Source organism: Mus caroli, unplaced genomic scaffold, assembly GCF_978045245.1.
Source record: "Mus caroli unplaced genomic scaffold, Mus_caroli_1 scaffold_2, whole genome shotgun sequence".
Lineage (NCBI taxonomy): Eukaryota > Metazoa > Chordata > Mammalia > Rodentia > Muridae > Mus > Mus caroli.
Genome location: NW_028227257.1, coordinates 151,959,588 through 151,980,506, shown reverse-complemented (window position 1 = coordinate 151,980,506; position 20,919 = coordinate 151,959,588). Strand labels below are relative to the sequence as shown.

General features: G+C 50.2%; 1 protein-coding gene across 2 annotated transcripts in view; it reads right to left on the bottom strand.

Moving 5' to 3' along the window:
• The window catches only part of Cfap77 (cilia and flagella associated protein 77), a 127,733-nt gene that overhangs the window by 32,031 nt on the left and 74,783 nt on the right, over nucleotides 1–20,919 (bottom strand). For both annotated transcript variants that reach the window (XM_021156178.2, XM_021156179.2), the window contains exon 4: nucleotides 4,294–4,399. In XM_021156178.2, the coding sequence (XP_021011837.1) occupies nucleotides 4,294–4,399 (106 nt within the window). The remainder of the gene's footprint in view (nucleotides 1–4,293; nucleotides 4,400–20,919) is intronic.

The window sequence follows — 20,919 nt, the reverse complement described above, 5'->3', positions numbered from 1 at the left end:
CTCTCTCTCTTTCTCTTTCTCTTTCTCTTTCTCTTTCTCTTTCTCTTTCTCTTTTTCTCTTTCCCCTCCCCTCCCCTCCCCTCCCCTCCCCTCCCCTCCCCTCCCCTCCCCCCCCTCCCCTCCCCTCCCCCCCTCCCCTCCCCTCCCCTCCCCTCCCCTCCCCTCCTCTTCTCTTCTCTTCTCTTCTTTCTTCTTTCTTTCTCTCTTTCTCTCTCTCTCTCTTCTTCTTCTCTTCTTCTTCTTCTTCTTCTTCTTCTTCTTCTTCTTTTCTTCTTCTTCTTCTTCTTCTTCTTCTTCTTCTTCTTCTCCTCCTCCTCCTCCTCCTCCTCCTCCTCCTCCTTCCTTCTCCTTCTCCTTCTTCTTCTTCTTTTGGTTTTTCAAGACAGGGTTTCTCTGTGTAGGCTGTCCTGGAACTCACTCTGTAGAACAGGCTGGTACAAGTAACTTCTAAGCCCTTAAGTTGGATGTTCACTCTGTCATCTAAAGCAAGGCTGAGATTTTAAGTCAGGGTAGAGAGGTGGTCAAGTTGGGCTTAGGAATGCACAGGCACAGCCTTGGGGCCTTTCCGAAGCTGCATTTCCTTGACTAGAAAGGGTGTGCCGATGCCTGACAGCATGGTTCTCATAGGAGCTGCTCATTCGTGCTTTGGGTAGAGTAGCCAGCTCAAGGTCACTGCTGACTACATGGCAATTGTCACCAAGAACTTCATTAGGGATCAGTGCTGTCCAAGAGCTAGGGTTCCCCTCGGCAGCATGCAGGCTTACAGCAGAGCCAGGCTTCCTCTGGGATATGGGTGATTTGGCCTTGGACACTGAGTATCTTTTCAAGCCTGGTAAGTTGTGATTGGCTCAGACAAGGCTCAGTACCTCGTGACTTCACTAGCATATGCAAGACAACACGGTACCTACAAAGACTTGGATCAGGATGCTATGGAGACAGTTCAGTGGGTAAAGTGCTTGCCAGGAAAATGTGAAGACCTCAGTTCGAATCCCAGTACTCACATAGAAAGCAGGGTGTGGTGGCGCTTGTCTGTAACCTCAGTTTTGGGGAGGTAGAGGCAGGAAGATCGTGGGTTTGCTGGGCAGACAGTCTATGAACCAGGGAGTTCCAGGCTCAGTGAGAGACTAACTCAAAAAGCAAGGGGAAAGCGATTGAGGAAGATACTCAGTGTTGACCTCTAGCTTCTACATGTGTGTCTGTATACCTGAATGTGTGTGTATGTGTGCGTGCATTTGCACACACACAGAATGAGAAGAGAATTCTGATGCTGGCTTGCAACTTTCTGAAGGTCTACTCTGTGCTAAGGCAGGGGACTCATGACATTATTCACCAAAACATACTACCTCAGCCTCTCGAAAGGAAGGACATACCCAGGAAGCTCGTCCAGCCCTCACATGCTGCCACCCTTCATCCTTGAGGTGGGACCTGCATTCCAGGAAGGATGCTCTGCCTTCTGTTGCAGGGCCCTGAGCCCCTCTGAAGGGCTGCTTTCCTATAGGAGGAAAGGGCCTCCATGTCTCTGAAAATGCAGGGCACAGAGGAGAGTCTGAACACATAGACCTTTAAAAATCTCCATCTGACCATATTCTGTCTACACCTCTTTCCCAGGATGGCCCATCATCTCCTCAAACCCAATATGAAAATATGCAGGCCTGTTTCTTTGAGTCTTCATTTCTTTGGAAAAATTCCTAAGTCAGGGGAAGTCCTCATTTTAAATATTTTATCTGATATTTCTTCTCTCTCTCTCTCTCTCTCTCTGTCTCTCTGTCTCTCTCTGTCTCTCTGTCTCTGTCTCTGTCTCTGTCTCTGTCTCTGTCTCTCTCTCTCTCTCTCTCTCTGTGTGTGTGTGTGTGTGTGTGTGTGTCTGCAGAGGTGCTTTAATCCTCTGGAGCTGGAATACTGGGTCATTGTGAGCCAACAGACACAGGTGCTGAGAACTGAACTCCAGTCCTCTGGAAAAGCAGTGTGTGTCTAGCTCCTGAGCCATCTCTCCAGCCCCTCTGTTCGTCTCTTGCATCACACAGGTCTCCACTATGAACCCAGGATAGATATCTTCTGGTTCAACATGACTGTCTGCTTTAGTGGGAGGGGCAGAGAGGCTCTGAGTGGTGGGACCTAGCTCCTGATTAAAGTGGGGTGACCCCCTGTGGAGCAACGAAACAGCTTGGAGTACTAATGCTCCCACTGAAATGCACCGTTATACAGCGTGTTGACTTATTAACAGACTAACTAACCACAGGCCATTTTGAAAACATTTCGATGCTGGCTTCTCTGATGAACACCAAACCATGTGGAGACACACATCCTAAAGGTGACACAATCCCACCTGCAAAGGCTCCCCTGAACCCCAATATGTCCCTAGAGCCATTTTGCTGATCTTCTAGTGTTCAAGTAATCAGCAAGCAAGGGCTCCAGCGTCAAGAAGAGCCTGCACTTGGGCCAGACACATCTGTCAGAAGCCACTGGAGAGTCATTTCATCCCCCTGCCTCTTCTCTTTGTGGGTGTGGAGAGTCATTTCATCCCCCTGCCTCTTCTCTTTGAGGGTGTGCGCTTGTGTGTTTGGGGGGACGCACATGCCTGTAAATGTCAGAGGCCGATGTCTGGGGCCTTCCTCAATCACTCTTCACTTATATCTTTCAGAGAGAGTCTCTCACTGAACCTAGAGCTTCCCAGTTAAACCCCAGGAAGTCTTGTCTCTCTCCCCTGTCCTCAGCACTGGACATCCAGCTTTTAACCAGGGTGCTGGGAATCCAAACTCAGGCCTAATGCTTTCCTGGTAGGCGCTGTACTAACTGAGCTATCTTCCCAATCTCTGTCCCTTCATTCCTCTGAACCTCAGTTTTTCCGTAAAGTGAAGCAATCTAAGATCCTAACTGGAGACGCTGACCTGTTGGTAAAGCTCCCAGAAGCCGGAGTGCAGGCTGAGCAAGGCTTGGGTGTTGTCTGTGATTGTTGCAAGATCAGAGATCTGCGTATGAGACTGGTTTCAGTTTGTTCTGCTTTCCCAGAGGATCTTTCCCACAGCCTAGGCTGGCCTCGATGCTATGACAGGTAAATCTGACCGTGAACTCCTGACCCTTCTGACTCCAACCCCAGGTGTACGCATGGTGAGTGCATGATCCCATACCTGGCTTGTTGCGTCTACTTCCAGTGAAATCTAAAAAGCACAGGTGCTGACATGGCAGTCACGGGTCTGGATCAACTGGGAAGGCACCATGATTTTTGACCCTCTCAAAATCTCAAGTTTGGAATATTTTAAAGGAAGAGCCTCCGAGTGCTTTAAAAATGTATAGAACAGCACAAAGCAAAGCTGGAAATGTTTTTCTGGTAAAAATCTCACCAAAGTGACTTCACATCATTGCTAAGGGCACACATCCATAGCAACTGGGGGAGTTTGGGCCTGCAGCTCCCACTTCCCTGTACTACCCTGGCTTCTTCTTACAGCTTTCCCTGCTGTGATGGCTTGAATATGCTTAGCCCAGAGAGTAGCACTGTTGAGAGGTGTGGCCTTGTTGGAGTAGGTGTGTCACCGTGGGAGTGGGCTTTAAGAACCTCCTCCTAGCTGCCTGGAAGCCAGATTTCTGCTAGCAGTCTTCAGATAAAGATATAGAACTCTCAGCTCCTCCTGCACCATGCCTGCCTGGATGCTGCCTTGCTCCCGCCTTGATAATAATGGACGGAACCTCTGAACCTGTAAGCCAGCCCCAATTAAGTGTTGTCCTTATAAAGGAGTTGCCTTGGTCCTGGTGTCTGTTCTCAGCAGGAAACCCTGACTAAGACAGCTGCCTAGGATGTAGGATAAGGATGCTGCCTCCTGCCATCCCGGAATGAGAAGCTGTGTTATTCCTGAGAAGGTTACTCAGTAACAAAACACTTTCACACTGTCTAAGAAAACATGTTCTTTAACACACCCCTGTAAAACGGTTTTCTATCTTGTCACACCAGCCAGTGAGGGACACACACTTGTCTAGGCTGGTGGCAGTGAGGTCTAGTTTCCTCTGTAGCAAGTGAGGCAGAAAATCAGGGGATGGTCTCTATGTAAGAGTCAATGTGACTGGGTCCTAATCCCAGCTCAGAGGTGACAGGGCCTGCTGACTGATGTCCAGCCATCTCTTACACAGTCCAGGATCAAGTACAAGCGGAATGAAAGCATCACTGAGACTGGTCTAGATTTGAATTTCAATGCAGCAAGATGTAACTAGGCCCCTGCTCCCGCCCCAGCCACATTCCCTGATGCTAACACTTCTCTTCCTCCCTAAGCTTCAGCCCCTCAGAAGTGAGGGCACAACTACCTTCTGTTTCTTCTCCATTTTGATGGCTTGCTGAGTGGCCTTCTGTTCCTGTACCCACAGCTGCTGGTACCGATGTTGTAACAGGTCAAAGAAGGGTGTTGATGGCCTGTGGGGAGAAGGGCACACAGAGCTTGAGGCCTGAGTAAGACCGGGGCACCCGCTTACAGAACAAGACACCTCCACGGGCCGCAGGCCTCGCCATCAGCAGACCAAATTAGCTCCCCAGGGCCAGGAAACGGTTCCTGTAGCGCCTAGAAACCCCAGAGAATCAGATCCCATACACAACCTGCTCTGCAAACATGGGGAGCCTCCGTGCAGTTTCTTTTGAGGGAACAAAGATTCTGTCCTTGAACTGATGTTGGATAGGGTTCGTAGGCTCCTCAGAACCCTTTCAGCTATGCCTCTCATAGACCCTGGGCTCTGCCCTCGTCTGCTGAGGCTAGTCTGGAGAAGACTCCTGCCAGAAGGTGTTCCACCCTCAGTGTCTAACCTCCCTGGCGAATCATCAGAATCTTCCTTTACAGCCTTGGTGTCTGATTGTCCTGGTCCACCTCAGCAAGAAAGCTGCCAAGTTGCATGAGTAATGAGCTGTCACTCTTGGGGACTCTTCTCACACAAATTCTGTCCTGTCCTGGAGAACTGGCTCCATACTTGTCAGTCCCATTGGGCTGGTAGGACTACCCTCAGCTTTGCATCAGGGTCCATCTCTTTCTGAAGTTGCACTAGATGTCTTCACTGCTTGCAGTTTGGAAACCTGAGCCAGTGCTGGGCGCTCTGCAGGTACAATCCTCCATCACCTTAGTGATGAGGAGGAGAACAGTGTCGGGCAGCGCTCTAAGTAAGGTCAGTTGAGTCACGGGGCTCAAAGCTAATGTAGATCTAAGTCCTTCTAAGAAAGCAAAGCAAAACAAACCAAAATGCTCGTAGGTTGGGACTGAGCTCTAAACAGATTGAACGGCAGGTGTACAAACAGACAGCGGCCATGTGCAAAGGAGAACGTTGATGCTGGTGAGCAGTAGCTGTCCAGGAGACAGGCCTGTTGCTGATACCGCCTTGTAGCCAGGACTCCAGGTTGAGAATGAACTCTAAACGGCTTGTAAGACAGAGTGTGCACACATACCAGACAGGAAGCCATCCTATTGTCTACAGACAGGAAGCTAACCCACTGCCTATAGCCACAAGTCAGGAAGGCGCAGCACTGTGTCAAACCTGCAGAAAATAAAGCTGTCCTAACTCCAAGACTCAGGAAGTGGAGGCAAGAGGATCACAAGTCCATGAATCCCTGTCTTCACTACCTACCCTCCAAGAGTTAAGTTCTCAGTGAGGAGGGCTGCCTGGGGCGCAGACTGAGGTAATGGGGGCTGGAGAGATGGTTCAGCAACTGAGAGCACTGGTCACTCTTGCAGAGGATCCAGGTTCAGTTCCCAGCACTCACATGGCAGCTGACAACTGTCTGAAACTCCAGCTCCAGGAGACCGGATGTCCTGGCTTTTGAGGGCACTAGGCACTGACCTAGTACATAGCCATACATGCAGGAGAAGTACCAATACACATAAATTAAAACATTAAATATATAATAGTAATAGTAATAGTAATAAATAATAATAAACTAGAATAATCAAGAGAAGTATAGGCGATGCACATTGGTGGGGGCTGAAATGGCCAGAAGGCTAATAGGAAATTCCCAGTGGATGGTCACTTCAGCATGGCCAGCCTTTTTTGCTATTCTTTTACCACTATGGTAACACAGCTGTGGCATAAAAGAGTGCATCTAAGCTTGGGATATTTCAATGGTGCAGTGATGCCTAGCATTTCTGAGGCCCTGGGTTCGAGCCCCAGCACCACAAAACGAATAATGACCATTTTGACCTTGCTAGCAGAGGACTCTTCCAGAAGTCATGCACTAGAAGGGGTGCAGCATCTTCTGCCACATGTATTTGGGGAAAGTCCAGGCGACCAGCTCTCCAGACCAGTGCTTTCTAGTAGAGACATCCTCCAGCCATACAGAATGCGAGCTAGAATCCCTTGGGACCACTGGTATTGGGAGAGGTGACACCTCAGGGTTGGACTTCTGACCTCCACAGCTTTGAGACCTTGAGTTTGTATTGTTTACTGCCCTCCCACCTTCCTCCCTAACCTCCCTCACTCCTATGTGTGACAACTTGTTAAGGAAGCCCCAGAGTGCTGTGGGAAATGATGTGAGAAAGTCAGAGCCAGAAACACTACACCAGTAGTTTAAGGGTTCTCTCAGTCCGAGACACCTCTGAGGTCGTAGGAAGCTGCAACAGTCACCTCTCAGCTACATAGACACCTGTCTGGTCAGTCATAGTGCTGATGGTTTTCGAAAGCAGCCAGGGAGGGTGAGTAAACGGAGCAGCTCAACCTAGGACCTTTCTGCCCAGACTAGAGGATGAGTAGGTAGACCCCAGAGGAGAAGCAAGCCCCTTAACTGTCCAGCAAGGTCATAGGCTGCAAACCTCTGCCCCTGGATTTGATTGATCTGCTCTGAATGGCAGCCCTAAAAGTCTGAAATCACTGTCAATGCTTAGAAATACAGGCGTTGAGCTGGAGAGATGACTCAGCGGGTAAGAGCACTGACTGCTCTTCCAAAGGTCCTGAGTTCAAATCCAGCAACCACATGGTGGCTCACAACCATCAGTAATGAGATCTGACAACCTCTTCTGGTGGGTCTGAAGACAGCTACAGTGTGCTTATTTATAATAATAAATAAATAAATCTTTGGGTCGGAGCGAGCAGGGAATAAGTGAGCAGGGTTGACCGGAACAAGCAGAGGTCCTAAAAATTCAATCACCAACAACCACATGAAGGCTCACAACCATCTGTACAGCTAAAGTGTACTCATATACATAAAATAGATAAATAAATCTTAAAAAAAGAAATGCAGGTGTTTGCGCTGGGTTGGCACTCAGTCTGTGATGCGCTTGCCATGCAAGCCTGAGGCCCTGACTCAAATCTCCAGAATCTATGTAGAAACAGCCTGATGTAATGATATGTGCTGATAGTCTGAGTACTGGGGTGGGGAAAACCAGCAGATACCTGGGGCTCACTTTGCAGACTTGGCAAGCACTAAGCTGATGAGAGAGCCAGTCTCAAAAACAAGGAAGACACCACAGTTGACCTCTAACACCCACAGCTGACCCCTGACTTCTGCATGCATGCACACACATGCACACCTCCCTTTGCACAAACAGGACAGCCAGCATTACAAAGCAGCTATAGTAGAAGTGTGTAAGCTCTGACCACATAGGCCTACATTCCCAGCCAGTACCCTTGGCTGGCACTGAGTCCCAGCTGCCCATTAGTCCCAGTTCTCAGCTTTCCCTGCTGTCCTGGTGCTAGTAAACTGTAATCCCTGACAGGTCCCTTCGTTGAGTTAAGATAGTGTGGCCCCAGAGACAACCAGAGTTAGCCGGGATCCTAAATATCTGCCCACTTCCCCCAGCCTATTGCACCTTGGCACAAGAGGACCTGGGGAATCTGCTAGGCTGAATTCTTTTTGAACAGAGGTCCAAGGCTTTGATTCTCATAGACAGACAGTGGCTCTTTGTTCCTGCCTCCTGTACTCCTGTGGTGACTTTTATTACTTAATTATTACACGCCCCATGCCTCTGAGCAACCTAATTTATAGCTGTGTTTCTAACGACACTGTGTGCGTAATCTGGAAATATCTACCCCAAGAGGCTGCTCCCAGAGAGCACCCCACCGTATCCATCACTCCGAGCCGGTGCTTCAACCCTCCCCCAGCCTGGCTGACCCACTCAGCGTCCTGCTCTGGCCAGCCCAGCAATTCTTATTTTCTGGGAGGAAGCAGTGGAGGCTGAGCCAGGGGGAGCCTAGGATGCGGTGAGTTATAGCAGACAACCCTGGCCTGGGTCCTCCACGGCCACCCACAAGCTGGCTAGTTTCTGTTCTGGCTCATTAACGTGGATAAACAGGTGCAGAGGCCAGCCTGGTGTGGAGAGAACTCAGGCCATAAATTGGATGTCATCGCTCCTGCACCGACTCCTGCTTCTGTGCTAAACCTGGACTCGAAGCTGTGATTCCCCTGACTCAGCTTCCTCTTCAGCTCCTGGCACCGACTCTACCCTGCATGGCTTTCCTTAGACTCCCAGCCCTTTCTTCCTGGCTAGGGTCTTCTCCTTGCCAGCACACTCCCACATGCAGTCTCTCCTTTGCATATCAACTTAACTGTGGGATTGCCTTCTCCAAGGTTGGGTCCTAGCTACCCTGCCCTAAACAGCCTGGCTAGGGTGTCCTTCCACCTGGGCATGAGCCCACAAAGAACCTCAACCATTGATCGGCAGCCAGTGCCAGAGGGCAGAAACAATTCGTGCCTGCTGGGGGCTGACAGGGCTCCACCCTGAATAGGGATGTGGGAGTATAGCTCTGCCAGTAATGAAGAACCTAGTTCATTCCCTCAGGACCCATGTTTAAAAAGAAAAAAAAAAAAAAAGGACAAAAACTGGGTGTGGTGGTGCACACTTTTAATCCCAGCATTAGGGAGTTGCAGACAGGTCTGAGGCTGATGGCCAGCCAGCTAGCTGAGTCAGCAAGCTCCAGGCCAGGGAGAGACCCTGTCTCAGAGGAGTGTTAGCTGAGGCTAATCTGTCCTCCACACACAGGTGTACACATGCATGCACATGTGTACCTGTGCCCGCACGTGTGTGCTGGCACTCATATGCACACGTATACATGAAAACGGAGCAAGAAGAACCGAGGAGTGGGGATGAGAAAGGAAAGGGAAAAGAAATCTTAAGCAAAACTCTTGGCAGATATTCTTTCTTTAGTTTGCACAGTCCAAATTAGGCTGTGTGACCGTTACAGTAAATTGTGGGATTAAAGTGGTGGAGTTCGCCTTCGGGCAGGAGAGCCACCTTCGTCACAAGTGGAGTGGTGCCCAATCCCGAGCCTCTTAGAGCAACTAACAAAACAAACCCAAGTCCTTCCACATCAGTCTCTCACTTCAGGTGGATATCAGTTCAACTATAAAACAGACACTGCCAAATGCACAAGAGAAAACCTTTGCGATTTAGAGCTAGGAAAGACTACGTATTCATTTAGGGTTTTGAGACGGGGTCTCATGTAGAAAGGCTCTCCTCAGACTCATTCTATAGCTGAGGACAACTTTGAACGTCTAGTTCTCTGGCCTCCATCTTTCAAGTACCAGGCATGCCTGTAGAGGGGTGAGGCACCCTTTGAGCAAAGCTAAAACCCAGGGCCTCCTGCACGCTGGGCAAGTACTCTCCCGTATTCCAGCCCTCCCTGCCTCGTGAGGGAGGTGCCGTTAAGAGCTGGTTTCTTGCTATGGCCCACTTACTTGTTCTTTGTTTTGTTTAGTGCAGCTTTTTATTTCTCTTTCTGACTCCAACATGAATGATTTTGCCACAGGCTGAGGCCCCTTTGGTAACAATTACAGCTGCCCTTCCCGCACCTCTCTTTTGAGGAGCCAGAGGGGTTCACATAGAAAAGCTTAATTATTTATCCTCACTAAATGTGCACAGGAAAGGGTGGGATTGGGGCAGTGGATGCCCAGAGAGGTCAAACGGCTTGTCCAGGGTCACACAGCACACAGGAATGGTGAAGCTTGGACTCCCAGCTTTCCAGCTACAGATGCCGCAGCCCAATAAATCCTAATCTGCATTCACTGGAGGCCAAGTCTAGGGAGTCTGGCTCCTTACACAGAAGACCCCAGGCTTTCCCAGGCATTGTCTCCATCAGCAGACACTACGTCTCTGGTGCCCTGCCCACCCCACAGAGAAGCTGAGGTTTTAGGGGAGATTGACAGCTGTTCCAAGCTGACACCTGTGGCTTCCTGCTGTCCACAGGATGGACTGCTCCATTTCCTAAGGAGTCTCTGGCCACATCTCAGCCGACCCCTGTTTTCCTGATCTCCCAAGGGCTCCCTGAATGTCCTCTGCTTAGTTCTCCCTGGATTCTCCTTTCCTTTGTCAGGTACCCACACACACACCCCTCTGCCCTAGGCTAGGCTACCCTGGGCTACCCTGGGTTGTTCTCTGCACAGGGTAGCTTGAGACTGTTCACAATATCAGGGATTCGTTTCCACATTTCCAACCTGCTCTAATCAACTTTCCCACATCATTCTCTGGGAATCTCCAGGCTGGAGTTGGAACTGTTCTCTGTCCAAGGCCAAGGGCATCAAACTTGCAGCCCAAGATAGCGACGAGTTGGTCCAACACAAAATCCTAAACTTACTTAAAGTACGAGAGATTCATACAGCCCAGGGTGGCCCTCAAAGTCACTATCTAGTCAAAGAAGGCCTTGAACTTCTGATTCTCCTATCTCAGCTTCCCAAATGCTGGGATTGCAGCAGACATGCCTGACTTATGCATGGCTGGGGATTGAATGCACAGCCTTTGCATGCTAAACCAGCTTTCTACCATCCTGACCCCCTTTATTAGCTTTTTTGAGGTGTATGTGATTTTTTTTGTTATTGATGTAGCTGTGTTTGTTTTTGCAATTGGTTCTCCAAATGTGCAGGCTGCAGGTGGGCAGCCCTGTGTGGGTTCCGATAATTCATCCAATGTAAGCAGGCATGCCAAATGTCGGATATCCTCTGATAAGTACCAACTGTCCCTGGAGGCTTTGGGCATGCTTGAGGACGACTGCCCTGCTCCTCTGCACAGCTCAGGAAGAGGCTGTGGGAGAGGTGAGCCTGTTCTCTCTGAACCCTGCTAGTAGCCCTGTAACAGCCCTGACATCCTTAGAAAGGGTACAGGGACTCAGGGCAAGTATTGATGTAACTGACTTGTGAAATCCTCATGACAGCAGAATCTAAGGTGTCTCTACCCCTGGAGGCTGGCCATGCCTTCCTAAGCCAGACGACTAGAGTCACGGACACCAGTGGCAGTCATTCATGTCCGATCTTGAAAACCATGTCCAAAAGCTGTGTGGGTGGGCTATGCAATTCTGTACCTCTGTGGGAGGCTGGAAGTCCCAAGCTTAGGGGCTAAGACTTTAGGGATGGCAGAGGAGGTGGGCAAGAGAGCCCTAGGGATCATAAGGTCCAGATATTTGAGGCTCTTGAGTGCAGAGAGAGATCAGGCAGCTGGAGGAGTAGCAGGGAGAGCTGAGCCAGGTCAGAGGTGGGAAGAAGACCGCTGCAAGGAGCCATCGGGTTCTCAGAGAATGGAAGCATGCTCTGTCTTCTCTAGGTCTCAAGGCTTATACACGTACTGATCCACACTGGGCGCCTGCACTGGGCCCACCGCTTCCCCTGCCTCTGAAGCCAGCCTGGCCCTGGCCTGTGGATTTTCACACAGTGTCTGCTGTGATGGCCGACCCACTGCTCAGAGCTCTGACAAATCCTTTGCTGTAACCTGGAAGGGACCTTCAGAGAAGTCCCTCCCGGCCCCAGTGCTCCTGTCTCAGCCACACCATGTCACAATTAAGTGTGATAGTGCAAAAAGTCAGGAATAAACGAAATGGAAATCAGCCCGGGCTGCAGGCGGGCCCTGAGAAGGCTCAGATTCGTTCCATCAAATCTACCCTCAAAGCTTTGCAATTGATACCCAAGACCAAGGCTTGATCTCCAATGAAGGCTCGGGGTGAGCTCACAAGGGAGATGGAGGGGATCATTTGCAAACGTTAGGTTGACATGGGTGCAGCGTGGTGCGGGGTGGGCACAAATGAGGGCTGACAGCTCTGATTTGCCCGCCGCCTCTGTGCAAGAGCTCCATGGATCAGAGAGGCCCTCTCATAGAAACTCATCTTCATCCGAGAGGCTCATTAAAACTTTGCTGAGCCCAGAACTTGGCGGGAGCCAGGAAAGTGAAGGCGCTTTCTGAGGGACTTTAGGTACACATGTGTTGAAAGGTGTTTAAGAAGGAGATTCGGGTCTGACAAACTGGATTCAGTGCAGCGCTCCGTTCACAGCGGGCTAAAATAATTGGTCATCAGTGACTACTAATTCCGTTTAGTAGCCAGAGGCGATTTTTTTCTTCCTAGAAAATCAATGACAGCACGGAGGTCTGTTCAATGTGATTCCACTCCAGACGGGCCCTTCTTTCACGCTTGACGCCTCTTCCAGTGGAGACAGCTATTTTGTTAAAATAAAATTAAAATCCGTCCCTAATACGCCAGCAGCTGCAGCTCCTGGGAATCCGGGAGCTGTTGGCATGGCCATCCACACAGCCTCTCCCACCAAAGCAGGCTGATCTCTATGAGTTTGGGGCCAACCCAGGGGGATGAAGAAGTGGACAAAGGGCCAAGTATGGTGGCTTACACTTGTGAATCTAACTACCGGAGAGACCAGGCGGGAGGATTTACGCAAGTTTGAGGCTACCCTGGTCTACATATGGAGCTTTAGGCTAGCCAACATAAAAAAATCCTGTTTCAAAAATATCTAAAAAAGAAAAGGAAAGCCTGACAGGGTTCTCTGTCTGAGCCTTGTGCAGTCCACAGGCCTTGACTGGGAGCCAATCACCTTAGAAAGAGGGAGGGGCTGGTGGCTTGTACTTCTCTTCTGGTTTGGATCAAAACGCAGCCCTTGATTCAGGCATGGTGATACAAACCTTGAATCCCAGCATTCAAGGGACCAAAGCAGGCTGATCTCTATGAGTTTGGGGCCAACCCAGTCTACATAATGAGTTCCAGGCCAGCTAGGGCTACACAATAAGACCCTGACTTAAAAGTGACAACAACAGGGGCTGGAGAGATGGCTCAGCAGTTAAGAGCACTGACTACTCTTCTGAAGGTCGTGAGTTCAAATCCCAGCAACCACATGATGGCTCACAACCATCGTAATGAGATCTGACACCCTCTTCTGGTGTCTCTGAAGACAGCTACAGTGTATCTACAGTGTATTTAAATATAATAATAAATAAATCTTTAAAAAAAAAAAGTGACAACAAGGAAACCCATAGCCCACCTAAAGAGATCTTGCCCTCTCACTCCTGGGATTATCCCAGGCCCTGGAATGCCTTCCAGAGATGGTCCTGGTGTTCTAGACAGCACCAAGTGACTAGCCAGGGTGCCTTCCCTTCTCTGCAGATCTGAGGCTACACAGTGGGTGGGCTCATGGTGTGGCCCCTGAGGTACTTAAGGAGAGTATTTACTGAGAACTTAGCTTGTGTTTAAAACCCTGGCAAGCAATCCTGCCCCTGGGCTAGTCTTTAGTTTCTTCCATTGCAATTTGCCTCAAGGTCTAGGTACACACACACACACACACACACACACACACACACACACACACTGCCATCAAGCATCCTTGCAGTGTTTAACACAGACCTCTGTCCTGTTCATCTCTAGCCCAGCTTCCCCTGACCATAATATCTTGCAAAAATGTCACACCCAGGATGGTGGCATCCCTGTGGCCCACTATCTTACTTGAGTTTCCCCAGTTTTACCTGTACAGTTTGTTTGTTTGTTTGTTTTTGTTTTGAGGCAGGGTTTTTCTGTGTAGCCCTGGCTGTCCTGGAACTCACTTTGTAGAGCAGGCTGGCCTCAAACTCAGAGCTCTGTCTGCCTCTGCCTCCCAAGCAGATTAAAGAATTAAAGGCGTGCACCACCACACCAGCTTGCCTAGACAGTCTTGTTATTTATTTATTTATTTATTTATTTATTTATTTATTTATTTATTTTTTGAGACAGGGTTTCTCTGTATAGCCCTGGCTGTCCTGGAACTCACTCTGTAGACCAGGCTGGTCTCGAACTCAGAAATCCGCCTGCCTCTGCCTCCCGAGTGCTGGGATTAAAGGCGTGCGCCACCACGCCCGGCTTCTTGTTCTGTTTTGTTTTTTGGTTTGTTTTTTTTTTTTGCCTAGACAGTCTTATCTGCAGGCTCTACCTCTGTAGGTCCAATTGACCACAGACCAAAAGTACATTTTTGACATCCCCACATGTCAATAAGTGAGGTTCAGAGGCAAGAGCCTGGGATACGAGAGCATAATCCAAGGCCTGGGCAACACAATAAGACCATTGCCATTATAAAAACAAAAAACAAAAATGCAAAACAAACAAACAAACAAACAAACATGTGCTGTTGCTAGTCTAGGGATGTGCTTGAGTTTGGCATGGTCCTGACCTCTCTTTATTACTGTGCCCAGAGACAGCTTTCCCCATTCACCTGCAACATCATTCATTACCTTGTAACCTGGGTCTCTACTTCTTTCTTTCTTTCTCTCTCTCTCTCTCCCCCTTCCTTCCTTCCTTCCTTCCTTCCTTCCTTCCTTCCTTCCTTCCTTCCTTCCTTCCTTCCTTCCTTTCTTTCTTTCTTTCTTTCTTTCTTTCTCTCTTTCTTTCTTTCTTTCTTGTTGTTGTTGTTGTTGTTGTTGTTGTTGTTGTTGTATTTCGAGACAAGGTTTCTCTGTGTAGCCCTGGCTGTCCTGGAACTCACTCTGTAGACCAGGCTGGCCTCGAACTCAGAAATCCACCTACCTCTGCCTCCCAAGTGCTGGGATTAAAGGCATGTGCCACCACGCCCGGCTTGAGTCTCTACCTCTTATACAACACAAATACTTCATGCTCATTAAAATTTGGGTCAAAGAACTATTTAGAGATGAAGTCACATCAATTTTTATGATATGTGAGAGATTTGGATATGGAACCCACAGAGATTAAGCAGTGGACACTGGGCGTGGGCGCAGAGAATTCGGTGCTGTTTGGAGCTTTTGAGCTCTGAGGGAGGTTATGGTTTGAATGTATATCCAAGATTCCTGTGTTGAACACTTGATATCCTAGGGGCTGGAGAGATGGCTTAGTGGTTAAGAGAACTGGCTGTTCTTCCAAAGGACCCAGGTTCAATCCCCAGCACCCACACGGTGGCTCACACCGTCGTTACATCCATTTCCAGGGTCTCACACTCTCACACAGACACACATTTGGACAAAACACCAATGAACATAAATTTTTAAAAAAGCAAAGAAAAAGAAAACTTGATTCTCAAACCCACAGGATGATGGTATGGGAAGGTGGGTTACTGGGTTAGATGGGGTCATAAGGTGACCTGACCCCAGAGGTGACCCCAGAGATAGCATCAGGGGCTTTCAAGGAAACAAGAGCCAAGCAGGCATGCCACCTTGTCCCACGTGGGCAGCCCTTAGCCCCAGGATCTGGCAGACGGCCCTCGACACATGCACCTCTGGGGCACTGGGTGGGGGGAGGGGGAGATGAGAGAATGGAAAACCCTTAAAGGCTAAGCAGGATGAGGCAGAGTCTGTGTGTTCATTCGGCCTAGGAGGTAAGTTGCAAAGTCCCAACACACTTTCAGGGACCCATGAAATGCTTTTTAAATTTCTTTTAAAATCAGCCTGTAATCTATCTATCCTCAGAACCAGGAAATATTATCACAGGCTTACGCAAATGGAAGAAATGGTTGATGAAGGCAGGGGTGTCTGGTGCCCACAAAAGCCCTCCTATAGGCTTGAGAAAGAGGCCACCACCCCTCATTCTTTCAAGGCATGCCAACCCACTTCATCAGACTGGATCAAAGGTCTCCTAGCGTCTGCTGATACTGGGGAGAGAATATGAAGTGTCCAGAGAGAAGGCAGAAGTGGAAGGTGGCTGAGCCCATCAGGTGCCTGCCTCGGAAGAGCTAGGACCCAAATTTGAGCTCTAGAGCTCATGGGAAAGAGCTGAGCGTGGGGCTTCCACTCAACCCAGCTCTGGGGAAGTGGAGAGGCAGATCCTCGGGGCTTCACGGCCAGCCAGTTTAGTCTCCTGGGCTAATCGGAGGCTCTGCCTCAAGAAAACGAGGTTGATGGAGCCCGAGGAACTGAGTCTTTGGCCTCCACGTGCACACTGCCGGCCACCCAAACACGCACTTACACACAGGCAGAGGTGCCTGCGTTGCAGGTGGGAGATTCCAACTCTCCAGCCAGGGCAGAAGCAGGGAATGTGCAGTTCTCCAAGGCACACCACACTCAGTGCTTCCCTGCAGAGAACTCTTGCCTGCTGGCCATCTGTCTCTCCCAGAAACTGAGGAGGGCTGGGCAGTCCCACACCCAACCTCCCGCCTTATGCTTTGGCTTTCTGGTGTACAACTGGAAAGGCGGTGACCAGGCCCTAGCAGGACTCTGGGAGCTAATTGGATGGGAGACCTCTGGGCTCACAAATTACTTCCTAATTGTTTGTGGGTCTAACATAAAAGCTAACAGCAGACTGGGCGGCTCTGTCACTCAACAGTCCTGACCTTTAGACTGTCTGGGGGGTCATTTGGAACTTGTTAACATCAGTCTTCAGAATTATCCCATTAGCAGCTCCCAGCACGGGTGCCCGCCCCCCAGCGTGACAGTGGGCTGAAGTGGGAAGGGAGATGACTGAATACATTCTCCAGAGGGCCGGGAAATTCACCATGGAGGCTCCTAGCACCTGGGAACAAGAAGAGAAGCCACTGATCCCGCCTCCAGGGAGGGCGAGGGCAGTATAAAGAGCGGTGTGCAGAGAAGTTGTCCCCCTTGTATTACAGGGGAGCTGAGCCCATGAGGCCGCAGCAGCCCCACCCCCCCATGGTGTGCAGAGCAGGGGGAAGCCAGCAGCTGGAAGGCTGGTCCTCAGCCCACTTTGTGCTGGCTCCAGCTCTCCCTGAAGCCTAACACTGGGAAAACCTGAAGCAGAGCTGGTGGCACAGGATGGGGCGGGGAAGCCCCGGGAGAAAGCAGCCAGCCTTGTTAGCGCTGACCTTGGCACCCAGCAGTTCCTGATGGATGGGGTTCAGCCTGGACAGGCCCCATGGGAGCTGCATCACGATCCATTACAGGCCCCCTGTTCCCCATACTGCAAGCAGCAGGCTGGGGATAAATCTCTGTCTGGGCAGCCAGAGAGCCAAAGGGGAAATAGCAAAGTATGAAAAATGTCTCTATCCCAGCTCTAGCTACAAAGCCCATGAGGAAGGAGAGCAGAGAGTACCCAAAGAGGCAGGAACCCCGAGTGCAACCTTATCTCAGGCCACTGCTCAGCGTGGGCCCCATTCAACTCGAGTTCCTGGTGATCCAGATTCACGGAAGCCTGCAACCCTGAGGAGAGAAACCCCTACCCGTGATGGGGCAGCTGACAGATCCAGATGCTAGCCAGAGCCGCCACCTCTGGGATTCCCTTCAGGTTCTGCAAGGACCCTGAGTGGGCCCTCACTCTTCCACTAGGTGACCTGTGACCTTTCATGAGAGAACAGAACTTTTCCATGCTTGTTTCCAGTGCTCACTACAGGAGCTGCCTAGAGTATCAGTCACTTTGCTCCTGGGAAAGCTGGGACCTCAGAGCGAGCATCGGGGTCGTACTGAGAACTGGTAAGACGTCGTTGCAAGCACTTCTGGGATCAGACAACTGCACCAAGCCACAATTGTCACCAATTTCTCACTCTTTCTTTCTCTCTTTCTTTCTTTCTTTCTTTCTTTCTTTCTTTCTTTCTTTCTTTCTTTCTTTCTTTCTTTCTTTCTTTTTCTGGGAGACAGGGTCTCATGTAGCCCAGGCTGGCTTTGAACTCCTTACGTAGCTGATGATGATCTTGGACATGTCAGTCTCACCACCATGCCTGCTTTCCCCCAGTGTTAGGGATTACCCATCTTGGGGTTCTGTAGATGTCAGGCAAGCTACCAACTGAACCAGGACCCCAGCTCGGCCTGGCATTGTTTTTAACTTGATGCTCCAGGTATGACTGAGCAGCAGGCAGATCATCAGCCTTGTTTTCTTCATTTCTACCGATCAACACAGCCAAGAGATGGAGTTAGTGCATGAGGCGGCATCATACTACCCACTCACACACTAGCACATCAGCAGAGAGGCCGTGGTGGAGCCTGAGAACAGTGAACAGTACCTGCCTTCTCCGAGTCTTGGGCAGATTCTGCTTTTAGTCACTGTCAGGAAGCCTGAAACAAACCTAGACGGTGTTTTCTCTCCAATAAAAACTTAGCCAAAACCAAAGTGTGTCAGGCAGACACTAAGGCTCTGATGACATTCTTGTGTTGGGGATGGAACCCCAAGTGTCACAATAGGCCAGGGCTCCCCAGCCTAACAATGGCTGTGCTTGATGACGCTGACATTGTCTTCATCTTCTGGGGCCTGAGCAGCCAGAAGGGAAAACTGGCCTGCAGTTTACTGTGTGTGTGAGGCTTGCTGGATGCAACCCACAACTGCACACTCCGCATAGCTAGCTCCTGGGTGCGTCTTCCCCAGATCTCCTGGCTCCCCCTTGTGGTCAGCCAGGACCCTTGTCAGCCTTAGGGCCCTGCTGACTGCAGCTGAGCCCTTCTGGGACTTTGGGTGTCTGGCTTGGATTTTGGTATTGGCTTCAGCAGAAACAAAATAAGGCAGTGTGATTGATGGGTCCACTGTAAACTTGACAAATAAATCAGCTTGGCAGAGAGATTCCCGCGGCCCGTCAGGCCAGCAGCATTCATTTAACTGCCGATGAAGCGTCTTCCTCCATTCTGCACTCTGTCTCCTCTGGCTGCTGATGGCTGAGAACAGGAAGCACAGCACCAGCAGAAAGCCCGAGGTAGCAAGCATTTCTTCCCTGCTTCTCATTTCTCCTCCATCCCAAAGTTTTCAGCTCCCTGATCTGCTTGCCCAGATCAGACTAACGGGATGAGCGAGACCTCTGAGAAGAGAGCATTGCTACGGGGCCGACACTTGGATCTCAGTGTGGCCACTCAGCCATCTTTACTGAGGGCCTCTCTTCAGTTAAGAGCCTAGAGTTAGACCTGGAGATACAGAGATGCACAAAAGCCTGGCGTGGCCGTATGGAGAAGCCTCAGGATGTCCCCTCCCAGAGTCTGAGTCTGTTGGCAGTAACTCCCAAAGGAGAGGAACAAGAGGAAGGGGAAGGAAAATGGCACGCCGTGGCGTGGCCCCTAGCCCATGATGGACCTGGAAGGTGGGGAGCCTTTGTCTTTTGGTCACACAGAATTATGCCCCTGAAAGGGACTGGAAATGCCTTGGAGCCTCGTGTTCTCCCTCCCTCCCTCCGTCCCTCAGTCCCTCCGTCCCTTCCGGCCACCCTGAGGAGTATCACTAGCCATGCTCCTCTCACCACAATGAGCTAACCCTACACAGCACAGAGCATCCGTGTCACCTGCCTATAGACCAGGGACCTCAGCAACTCTCAGCTCCCCCAAACCGTCTCCCCCTCCTAAGCTGATTCGCAGGTGACATGTGATCCTGGAGTGGGGCGGGGAACCTCACTGAGTTCCTTCGTGTTCAGATGAAGTTCTAAGAACTTTGAAGAAATCCAACCTGCTGTCCTGACTCCAGGGAAAACTCCAGTATCATCCCAAGCCATGTCACCATCTGTTAGTGCTTCTGTCCCTGTCACCCGGTTCAGGCTACACCAATTCAAACTCCACTGCAGAGAAGCCCCGGGCAAGTTAGTTTGCTATTCTGACCCTCTGTCTTCTCTCTGAAAACATGAAAATATAAAGGTTCTAAAGGGGCACGCACATGTGTGAGTGCACACACACACATACACATAAACACACACAGAGACATACATACACACATACACACACAGAGAGACATACATACACACAGACACACAAACAACACACACACACACACACACACACACTGGAATTGTCCTGTCATTTCATGAGGATGCAGATGAGGGTTTCCAACAAGGAAGAGTGACAGTGACAGACAGGTGTGCGTAGAGCTCATCTGGCCTGTGATCGGGGCACCCTTTGCTCGATGAAGGGTGGACATCCACTGGTGACTGTTGCTGAGTGTGGCATAGGCTCTCAGGCATGGTGGTGGGAGAGCCTCAGCTGCCTGGGCTCTACCAGCTCCCTGCTCTGGCTGATCCCTGGCTACATATCTCTGACTTGCTGTTAGTGAGAACACAGGACCAATTAGCAGCATGAACAATTAAGATATGCAAGGGCATGGGCACCCCCCTCCCCCAGAAGCCCTTGTTAAAATGCATCAATAATTAAACTCGCCTTTAATAGCTCCATTTCTGGCCTCCAGACACATCTTTGTATAGGCCTCAAGTTACAGCATGCACTGAGATCTGTGTTGTGGCTTTCTGTACTGGTGATGAGGCTGGACAACTCCACCCTGACTGTAATGCTTGCACGGGAGAGTGAGGCAAAGCTGGGGGATTCCCAATGTTTCACAGCTGTGTGACCACAGAGATGACGTCTTCCCAGCTGAGGCTACACCCCATACAAACCCTCCTCACATTCCTCCCTGAAATAAGGCTTGACCCTCCCTCTCAGGCCTACATCAGGCTGTCCCTGCTGCAGAAGAAAAAGGCAGGGGCTAGCTGTGTGCATGCGAAATGGCTTTGATGTCAAAGTGGTCAGCGCATCATTGATCCTTGAAAGGCCCAGACAGGACCATAGTGATCTATTAGGAATAGACATGACAGAACAGCTGTGATGTCAGCACTTGGGTGCAAGGTGAAGGCAGGAGGGTCAGAAGTTCAAGTCATCCTTGGCTCCATAGCAAGTTCTAGGCCAGCCTGGGACACATGCAGTGTTGTCCCAAAAAATAATAAGGCACCTGTTGGCCTCCAGCAGTAGATGTACACTCTGATACCAGGACACACAGACAGACCCGAAAGGCCAGTCTTGCGAGGATGGGTTCATGGAGAACATGGATTCTGCACGAAACACAGCCAGTGGATGGAGACACCGCTGTCCAGGCTTCTGATTT